Consider the following 10,892-nt stretch of genomic DNA (forward strand, 5'->3'; position numbering starts at 1 on the left):
ATCTTTCCTCTCACTTGAAGATAGGATCCATTTTTTAATATCTCAATATCACTCATGGAGGTTAATATAGTCCCTGGGGTATAATAAGTATTCAATAAAAATCTACCGAATGAAAGAAAGAAATAGGGCTTGAGGTGACTTTTGAAGGTGAGTAAAATATGACTGGGCAGAGTCAGTAATCCTCTCAGTCAGGACAGGGTGGAAAGAAGCAGAATCCCATCTGGCCGACTCAGAGGATTCTGAGAGGGGAGTGGCAGGAAAGGAGGCAGGCTGGAGCCAGATGAGCGTGGTAAAGATGCGGACGAGGCAGCTCCGCAAGGTCTTGGTGCTCGCTCTTCCACATTTAGGTATCCTCTCTGTATCTAGCTGCTAGTCTGCTCCCTCGAGTCCCTCAAAACCTCTGTCTGCTACCTTTTATGTTTCTCATTCCCAGATGCCTCTCACACCCGAAAAAGCTCTCTGATCCCAATGTCTGTCTGCTCCTCTACCTTCCCTCCTCGCTTCCCCAGCTGCCTCCAGTGGCTCTAAGGACATCACAGAAGACTCATCTCCTTTCAGTCTCTGGAATGGTGAGGATGGATACTGCTGTTGCTAGGTTACTTAAGCTGCCGGCACAGACTTTAACCACTGACTCTTGGGCTCTAACCATAAGGTAACATGGGCCCCCAGCCCTTCTTTATTTTCACATTTGGATCTTTGCAACAGCCTCCTAACTGGCTTCCCTGCTTCTGAAATGCATGCCCAGGGGCCCCTGATTGGGTCAGTTGGTGGAACATGTGACTCTTGATCTCGGGCTTGTGAGTTTTAGCCCCACACTGGGTGTACAGATTACTTCTCCCTCTCCCTCCCCCTCTCTCTCCCCAACAAATAAATAAAATCTTTTAAGTAAATGAATAAATAAATAAAGATACAATGCATGCCTGTTTTTATCTCTCTTTGATTTAAAATCCATTACCCGATGATGCCTGGCTGGCTCAGGCAGTAGAGCATGCGACTCCTGATCTCGGGGTTTTGAGTTCCAGCCCCACAGTGCGTGTAGATCTTTGGGGCACCAGAGTGGCACAGTTAACTAAGCATCCAACTCTTGGTTTCAGCTAAGGCATGATCTCAGGCTCTGAGATCAGGTCCCATATTACATAATAAAGTGGATTTCTAGCTTCTCTCTAAAACCCAGTAGGTGGGGGCACCTGGATGGCTCAGTTAAGTTCAATGTATGCTTTTAGCTCAGGTCATGATCCTAGGGTCCCTGCTCAGTGAGGAGTCTGCTTCTCCCTCTCCCCCTGCTCATGCTCTCTCTCAAATAAATAAGTGAAATCTCAATTAACTAATTAATTAAGTAAAAATGGGCAGGTGGCAAAAACCAGCTGGAACCAAGTTAAGCAGTTAGAGAATCTATGTTCTCTAGTAATCAGAGTCTTGTCTGGTTCAAAACAGTCCTGATCACTCTTTTTTTTAGGCATTGGAATTTTTTGATCCTAATCCATTAGAATTGTTTATTACATAGTACAGCATATCTAATCCTTGCTGACCTCTCCAGCTCTAGGTACGCTCACACTATACACTTTACACTATAGCACTACCTAAACACCAAACTACTTATAATTTCCCCAAATACACCACATTGTTCTCACCTCTTTGCCTTTTTGTCTACAGTCTTCCCTTGGTCTAGAACATCAGTCCCCTCCTAAACTCCAGGCTAAATTCTATTCAATATTTAAATTTCTGCTCATGGGAACCCTGGGTGGCCTAGTGCGTTAAAGCCTCTGCCTTCGGCTCAGGTCATAATCCCAGGGTCTTGGGATCAAGCCCCACATTAGACTCTCTGCTCGGCGGGGAGCCTACTTCCTCCTCTCTCTCTCTCTGCCTGCCTCTCTGCCTACTCGTGATCTATCTGTCAAAAAAATAAATAAAATATTTTTTAAAAATCTGCTCAGATAGCACCTCCTGGAAACTTTCCAAGGCTCCCTTCCTCCTTCACTTCTCATTTTCTCTGCATCTTGTACGTTCTTTAATTGTTGCACTTACAGAACATAATATAATTTATTTGTGTACCTATCAGTTTCCAGCACTGGAGTGAAACCTTTAAAAACAGAAATCTCTATCATTTACAGTGTCTTGCCACTGTAACAGTGCGCGCAGCACATTTGATGAATGCGTAGTTTCTTGAAAATGAGATGAGTAACATATGACCAGAGCTGAGGGAGTTAGGGCAGTGGTTGGGGCTCCCAGTAAACTCACATTAGATTTCCATTTTTCGGTAGAGACCATAGTTAAGTAGCAAATTGTGAGTCATACGGATCCGGTGATGCTTCATTGGATGGCCTTGTCCGTAATAGTAGTTTCAACATCTCCTGAAGAAGAAAGAGAGGCAGTTTCAGTGACCACAGTTAAATTAAACACACACTCCAGGAGAATCCAGGAATTTTTTATAACCATCTCCTAGTCAAATTCTTTCTCTTCGTTCTAGTTTCCAAGATTCTCACCCACTTCAAGGAAGAGTAACTCCAAAACAAAAAACACAAAACAAAACAGTAACAAACAGGGGTGTCTGCATGACTCAGATGGTTAACTGTCTGCCTTCGGCTCAGAGTTCTGGGATGGAGCCCCACGTCAGGGTTCTGGGATGGAGCCCCATGTCAGGGATTCCGGGATCGAGCCCCATATCAGGCTCCCAGCTCAGCAGCGAGTCTGCTTCTTCCTCTCCCTCTGCCTCTTCCCTGCTCTTGTTCTCTCTCTCTGTACCTGTCTCAAATGAATAAATCTTTTTTTTTAAAGATTTTATTTATTTATTTGACAGAAAGAGATCACAAGCAGGCAGAGAGACAGATATAGAGAGACAGAGCAGAGAGCCCAATGCGGGGCTCAATCCCAGGACCCCGAGATCATGACCCAAGCCAAAGACAGAGGCTTTAACCCACTGAGCCACCCAGGCGCCCCATGAATAAATAAAATCTTAAAAAAAAAAAAAGAAACAAACAAAGCAGGGGACCCTGGGAAGGCCAGCACTTAAAGCCCACAGACACTAGACAGTGTGATGGATCCATTCCAAAGCTACAGGAGAATAGCAGCAGTGAGGTGACTCACCTCACTATATCTCCAAAGGAGTCACGCCCACAACAGAAGAATAACCATTACTATTCAAAATCACTGTAAGTCAGAGTTCACCTCTTTCACTTTATAACATTTTATGGAGTTAAAGCACATTTACATTCATTTTCTTACTAGATCCTCACAATAACCTGGTAAAACAGTTAGGACACGAGCATTATTCCCACTTTATAGATAAGAAAACTAAACTCTTGGGGTACTGGGTGGCTCAGTCGGTAAGCATTCTGCCTTTGGCTCAGGTCATGATCCCAGAGTCCTGGGATCCAGCCCCGCATCGAACACCCTGCTCAGTGGGAAGCCTGCTTCTCCCTCTCCTACTCCCTCTGCTTGTGTTCCCCCTCTCTCTGTCTCAAATAAATAAATAAATAAAATTTATTTATAGATAGATAAATAATTTTAATTTAATTAATTTGATTTAATTTTTAAATTTTAAAAATTAAAAATAAAAGCACTAAACTCATCATTTCTTGCTTTATTCATAACAATAGACTTCTAATTGGTTCCTCTGCTTTCAACTCAAACTATCTGCCCTATCTCTTTCCTGCTCTCTCCCTCTCCCAGCTCTCTGCTCTAAACAGGAGTAGGCAAACTATGGCCCTTGCGCCAAATACTACAGGCTGCCTGTTTTTTGTAAATAAAATTGTATTGGAACACAGCCATGCCCATTAATTTAAATATTGTCTATGGCTGCTTTCACATTATAATAGAATTGAATAAACAGTCGCCACAGAGACCCACCCACATGGCACACAGGCCAAAAATATTTACTATGGGGACATTTACAGAAAATTTGCCAGGCTCTGTTCTAAACACACTAGATGATTATCAGCATCCTGAACATGGCATTCACCTTCACACCCAAGTCGCCTTTGTTAAGACTGTTCCTTTGACCCGGAATGTCCTTCCTTTTCTGACGATCCTCATACTACAAAGCCCAGCTTAAGCGCCAAACATATTCCTGATCAAAATAAAGGATCATGGGGCACCTGGGTGGCTCAGAGGGTTAAGCCTCTGCCTTTGGCTCAGGTCATGATCCCAGGGTCCTAGGATCAAGCCCTAGTCTGGCTCTCTGCTCAGCAGGGAGCCTGCTTCTCCCTCCCCTCTCTGTCTACCTCTCTGCCTACTTGTGATCTCTGTCTGTCAAATAAATAAATAAAATCTTTAAAAAAAATAAAAAAATAAAGGGTCGTTTCCTCTCCATTTGTATATAGCACTTAATAAATTTGTTTTGAGGGGTGCCTGGGTGGGTCAGATGGTTAAGCATCTGCCTTTGGCTCAGGTCATGAACTCCAGGTCCTGGGATGGAGCCCCACATGAGCCCCGCATCTGGCTCCCTGCCCAGCAGGAAGTCTGCTTCTACCAGGGAGCCATGCACTGTGGGGAACGCCACCAAGAGCACCCAAACTATGCTCCAATCCTCTTCGTCATAGACATGGCCAGGGACAATGGGAAACTTCTGAACAGCTGGATGTTTGGGATCTCACCTTCTTCTCTGTCTTTTTTTTTTTTTTTTAAAGATTTTATTTATTTATTTGTCAGAGAGAGAGCGAGAGCGAGCACAGGCAGACAGAGTGGAAGGCAGAGTCAGAGGGAGAAGCAGGCTCCCTGCGGAGCAAGGAGCCCGATGTGGGACTCGATCCCAGGACGCTGGGATCATGACCTGAGCCGAAGGCAGCTGCTTAACCAACTGAGCCACCCAGGCGTCCCTTCTCTGTCTTTTTAATAGACTTTACTTTTTAGAACAATTTTAGATTTATAGAAAATTTGCAAAGATAGTACAGAGAGTTCTCAGATACCCAACAAGCAGTTTCCCCTATTACCAGCATTCTACGTGATAAAATAAGAAGTATTTGTTACAATTAATGAACCAACACTGACACAGTATCATTGACTAAAAGCCCATGCTTTATTCAAATTTCCTTAGTTTTCACTTCATGTCCTTCTACCCTCTTCTCTTAATCTTAGTGAAGCCTCTGAGAGCAAGAACCGTGCTCTCAGCCAGAGCCACGAGCCAGAATGCAGTATTTGGGGCATTCAATTGGGACCCTTGTCTCACTCAGACACAGACTTTTGAGATGCAGTAGCAGAGAAGGCAGGAGGAAATTTATTTCCAGAGACCCTCAGACCACCTTATTAGTCATGGGGATTTGGTAGGATAGGTTCTCAAGGCATTGGCTGAGACATCCTGATGCTGACCCAACCTGAAGGCAGACAGTAACATGACCATTACCATTACGTAACTGGATTCCTGGCTTACCCATGTCTCTCGCCTGGGCCTTAATCCCCAGCAACTCCCCTGCCTATCAAACCTGAACTCAGCCAAGGCTAAGACTGGGGGAACTAAGATAACTTATCTAGAAGGCTAGGGGTGCCCCTGAGGGTGGGGTACAGAGGCACCATCCTTTTCCTAACAGCTTTTAATCCAGTTGCTGACTTTTGAAAAGAAATCATCTTTTTTATTTAGATACTACCTTTATAATTTAGAGAGCTTTTCCCCACTCTTCTCAAAGTTTATCAGTTTTATAGGACAGTGACTTGAGGCCTACATAGGTTAAGTGACTTGCCCAATACTGCAAAGCTTCTGGGGGCAGAACTAAGTGTGGGTCCCAAGTTAGTGACCTCATTGCAAAACTCACAAGCAGTTTTTCAAAAAGTAAGCCGTCTTCTTTGTCTAAAGACTAAGGTCTTTTCACTTTTCGTTTTAAACTAAGGTGTAGAGATCACAAAACTGTGCAAACAGGGATGCCTGGGTGGCTCAGTTCGTTAAGCCGCTGCCTTCGGCTCAGTTCATGATCCCAGAGTCCTGGGATCGAGTCCCTCATGTTCCATATCCAGCTCCTGGCTCAGCAGGGAGCCTGCTTCTCCCTCTCCCTCTGCCTGCTGCTCTTCTTGCTTGTATTCTCCCTCTCTGTTAAATGAATAAAATCTTAAAACAACAACAACTGTGTAAACTGATACGGCCACAAAGTCATAGGCTCCAGCCTCAAATGTGCCCTAACCACTGCCCAGGAGTCCTTCCAAATTTATTTTCCTAGCTCCCTCTTTCACAACAGCTACTTAATAGCTATCTTTCTTTGAGATGACTACTCCTCCAACTGCCCTCCACCACTCACAGGAAAAAGAATACTCCAGTTCCTTCATTTTGAACACTCCCTCAACTTTCTCCCCATCCAATGTACCTCCACTTGAACTTTTCCTTGCCTCTCATCACGAAGAAACTTCCCCTGGAAAGTCTAGTGTCCCTCCCTGTGCTCTGGTTTCCATCTCACCTGGCCTCCTCAGGAACCTCCATCAATACCAGCCCCTCTCTCCCGTATCTTCAACCACTCCCTCTGGTTATTTTACATTCGGATTTTGAATATGCTCGACTCTCAGCCACTACATCCCCTTTTATAAACAACCTTTTCTTTCTGCCCCAACCAAGCTTCCTTTGAAAAGGGTTCAATATGACGTCTTCTCTTCAGCCATCCATTCATTCTTCAATCTTCTGCAATCTAGCTTCACTCTGAAACTGCGCACATGAAACAGTTCTTGCCAACAAGTTGCCACTCCCACCTTCTTTTGGCTACTGTAACCCAAGACTTTCTGGGGTGCCTGGATGGCTCATCCGTTAAGCATCTGACTCCTGATCTCACTCTGGTCTTGATCTCATTCACAGTTGTCATGAGTTCAAGCCCCATGGTGGGCTCCATGCTGAGTGCGGAGCCTACTTAAAGAAAAAAACAACAACAAAGAAAAGACTTTCTGGTTCACTTACATTCCCCTTGTACAATTTAAGTATTTGAGAGCCCACTATGACCACGGCACTGTTCTGGGGGTTGAGCATACAGAGCTAGGTAAGACACGACCCCATTCCCTAAGGAGATTACTGTCTAAGAAGAATGAACAAGTCCACATGCAATTCCAATAGACAGCGACAAGCACTATGACAGGGGAGTACGGAGCACGAAAAGCACTAGACTTTTCCTCAGTCTGCTTCCTTAGAATTCCACCAAGGATCCTCTTCTCTTGCCACTCTGTACAACTTCTTGGCTGATCGCACCCTCTGTAACGAAAATTACCATCTGTATGCTGAAAACTACCAAAAATCTCTCTCTTCTCATTCCTACTAAACTGCAGACCTGAATGGCCAACAGTCTTCTGAATGCTTCTACTTGGATATCTCCCAAAAAGTATTTCTTAAAAGTATAAAACCCAGGGGCACCTGGGTGGCTCGGTCAGTTGGGCGTCTGCCTCTGACTCAGGTCGTGGTCCCTGGGTCCTGGGATCAAGTCAGGCTCCCTGCTCAGCAGAAAGCCTGCTTCTCCCACTCCCTCTGCCTGCCATTCCCTCTGCTTATGCTCTCCCTCTGTCAAATAAATAAATATAATCTTAAGAAAAAAAATATACAAAACCCAAAGTTACCAACTGATATAGCCTAACACATCAAACTACCCAACCCAAGAGTTTGGGATCCTTGCCTTCTTCCTTACCCCTACATTTATATACTTAATTTCTGTCTCAGAGTGATAATTCTAAGGTATAAGTCTGATGATGTCACCAGGCTGCATAAAACTTCAATGATTCACAAGTGCACTCAGAAAAAAGTTCAGCTTCCTTAAGACAGAGTGCCCAGCCCTTCATGATCTGGTCTCCATTTACTTTTCCAGCCTCATCACTTGCAACCTTTCCCTCCAGCCTGTTCCCTGACTTTCTACACTCTACACTCAAACCTATGTCTCAGCCATACTATACACATATCTGCTGTCTTTGAAAAATGCTGTCCTCTCCCTTACTTCTAAACTTAATGTCATCTTTGCCATCCCTGGGCCTGGCTAGTAACTCCCGTTCTTCAGGTCCTAACTGAGATGGCACCTCCCACCCAGACTCCACAGACTCGGCTGGGTGCCTCTACTCTGCGCTCCCAAAACACTCTGAGTTTTCCTTTATCCCAGCATGATACTGAAGAGCAATTCTGTCACTGCCCATCTCCCCCTCCAAACTGAGGGAAGATGAGAAGTGACCTGATCAGCCCCATGGCCCCAGCACCTAAACGTCCCTAGTACAGAGTAAGCTGCTCCACAGGCTTCTGTTGAATGAAAAAGTCTGTTTTAACAGGTTGCATCTTTCTCCTTCCAAGCCCAGGAGCCCCATTTCCCATCAGCAACTGCAGGCCCAGCTCAGAGACTGGGGGGGGGGGGGGCGGCTGGTGACAGGAGGTGGTGACTCCTGCAGGACCCTCACCAAAAAGGGTGAGGAAGCAAAGGGGCAGAGGAAGACCTTTGTATTCCCGGCAGGGAAACAAATCCTTGCACCCTTCTCTGCCAGATCCTGCCTCCCCCCCTTAGACTCAGCCTCCCCACCAGGAGTCCCACTCAAACTCTCCCCATCAGGCTTCCTGAGAATCCCACCTCCCTCCATCAAGTTACCCCAGGCTTCCCCAAAAGACCCCCGCTCGGCCTCAGCCTCTTCCCTCAGCCTCGACTTCCTTTCCTTTTCTCTGAGCCTCCTCCCTCAGACTCGACCTCCTGCTCTCAGCCTCCTCCCCCTGCCTCCTCCCTCCCCCGACCTCTTTCCTCTGAGCCTCCTCCCTCAGTCTCGACCTCGTTCCGCTCAGCCTCTTCCCTCTGCCTCTCTCTCTGAGCCTCCTCTCTCAGCCTCGTCCCCCTCGCAGCCTCCTCTCTCAGCCCTTCCCCAACGCCTCAGCCTCTCCCAGCCTCCCCGCTCGCATCTCCTCAGCCTCCCTCTCCCGGATCCCGCCCGGCCCCGCCCCCGCCGCGCGCACGGTGCTCACCGTCGTAGTAGTAACAGACTTTCCTCCTGGTGCCCTGAGTCTGCGCCATCTTGCTCGCCTCCCGTCCCTCCCGTCAGTCCGTCCGTCCGGCCTCCCGCCCGCGGCTCCGCTCAGCGTCCGACCCAGGGGGGAGGGGGCGGGCCTCCAGCCCGCTCCGCCCGTCCCCTCCCGGGCTCACCTATAGCCGCGCAGCCCGGGCACGGATCCAGCCAATCAGCTTGCGCAGGGACCGCCCGGAACTCGGCAGGGGGCAAGGGCAGCCCAGAGAGGCAGCCGAGGGCCCCCTGGGCCTGTACCAAGGTCTGCGACAGGGGGGTGGGGGAGCTGCCCGGGGACCGTACCATTAGTCCCGGGGGAAGAAAGCAGAGCCGTACACTTCACCGTCCCATTTTGGTGTTGGAAAGCGTGCTTGGAGATCAGAAGCCAACTTTGTAATTTTGTAGAGACTCAGAGGAGGTCTACGTGGGGGGTTGAGGCGGGAGGGGGGGAAGTGACTTGCACAAGGTCACTGAGCTGATGACACGGCTAAACATGGATTAGAACGTGGGTTTGGAAGAGGGAGAGATAAACTGATAAAGAAAATAGCTGTGGGCCAAGTACTGTGCAACAGCTCCACCGACGTTTATCTCAACGATTGCTCACAGCAGCTTTGGAAGAGGCTTTTTATTCCCATTTTATGGATACGGACAATGAACTTCAGATCTCTGTGACCTGCTCAGAGTCACACAATGAGTAATTAGATCCAACTTTCAATAGTACAGATTTTGTGAATGCCCACTGTGCAGCAAAGACACTAACGAAGGTGCAGAACCCTGCCTTTTTTTCTTGTTTAAATTTTATTTATTTCATAGATAGCGAGAGAGGGAACACAAACAAGGGGAGTGAGAGAGAGAGAAACATGCCTCCAGCTGAGCAGCTGGGGCTGGATCCCCAACCCTGGGATCATGACCTGAGCCAAAGGCAGCCGCTTAATGACTGAATCACCCCGGCACCCTGAACCCAGCCTTGCTTACGTCAAACCTCCCTGATGCCGTCACCCAGGACGACTAAAGAGTGCCTTTACACAAGAGGAAACTGTCCCCTTGTGCTAGAGAAGGGTTTCTCAAACTATTGAAGCTATTAGGATTTGGAGCTGGATAATTCCACACTGCAGGGGGCTCTTGTGCATCGTAGAATGTTTAGCAACATCCTTAGCCTTTACCCATTAGAGGCCAATAGCACCTTCCACTCTCACCCCCAGCTGCAATAACAAAAATTGTCTCCAGACATTGCAAAACTGTCCCCAGGGCAAGGTGTGCGTGTGTGTGTGTGTGTGTGTGTGTGTGTGTAAAATTACCCCTACTTTCCCCTTGAGAACCACTGCTCTAAATTGATCAAACAATCAACAACTGTTCATTGTTGAAAACTGAATGACTGAAAAGCACTGGGATGGGCTATTAAAATAATAAAATATAACAGTATTAATATTTAGTGGATACTTAACTATTTGTGTGCCAAGTAAGTTACAAACTCATGGTCCTATCCATGATAAAATACATTTTTATGCCTCTTCATTTATTTGTTTATTTATTTATTTATTAAGTAGGCTCCACACCCAGCGTGGAGCCTTGAACTCATGACTCTGAGATTAAGACAGCTTCATCAAGAGTTGGATGCCTAACCAGCTCAGCCATCCAGGTACCCCTATGCCTCTACAGTTAAAGACTGCTTGCGCACTTGTGTTCCTCACTTAAGGAACTGCATTTGGGCCACTGATTATAAAAGTAACAGAAGATCTAAGACTGGGCAATTCTATCATAGAAACAGCTAAAGGGCCAGGGGATTAACCCCTGTTTCCAGCTCTGTGTTGCTGCTTTCTGGCTAATAACCTTTCTGTCTCCCACTTCCCTTTTTGTAAAATGGAGAGGATAAGAATACAAAGTTCACCAGCTCTATGGCTGCACACAGTATCCAGAAGGAGAGGAGGGTGGGGATCAGATGAGGTCATGGGTGAGGCAGCATTTTATAAAAT

General features: G+C 46.7%; 1 protein-coding gene across 1 annotated transcript in view; it reads right to left on the bottom strand.

The window, feature by feature from the left end:
• HDAC1 (histone deacetylase 1) overlaps positions 1-9,116 on the bottom strand; it is a 32,954-nt gene extending 23,838 nt beyond the window's left edge. The window contains 3 exon segments of the mRNA XM_032301602.1: position 2,129; positions 2,241-2,348; positions 8,878-9,116. Of these exon segments, the coding sequence (XP_032157493.1) occupies position 2,129; positions 2,241-2,348; positions 8,878-8,930 (162 nt within the window). The 5' untranslated portion in view covers positions 8,931-9,116.
• Between the last annotated feature and the right edge of the window lie 1,776 nt (positions 9,117-10,892).

This window comes from Mustela erminea, chromosome 10 (genome assembly GCF_009829155.1).
Source record: "Mustela erminea isolate mMusErm1 chromosome 10, mMusErm1.Pri, whole genome shotgun sequence".
Taxonomy (NCBI): Eukaryota; Metazoa; Chordata; class Mammalia; order Carnivora; family Mustelidae; genus Mustela; species Mustela erminea.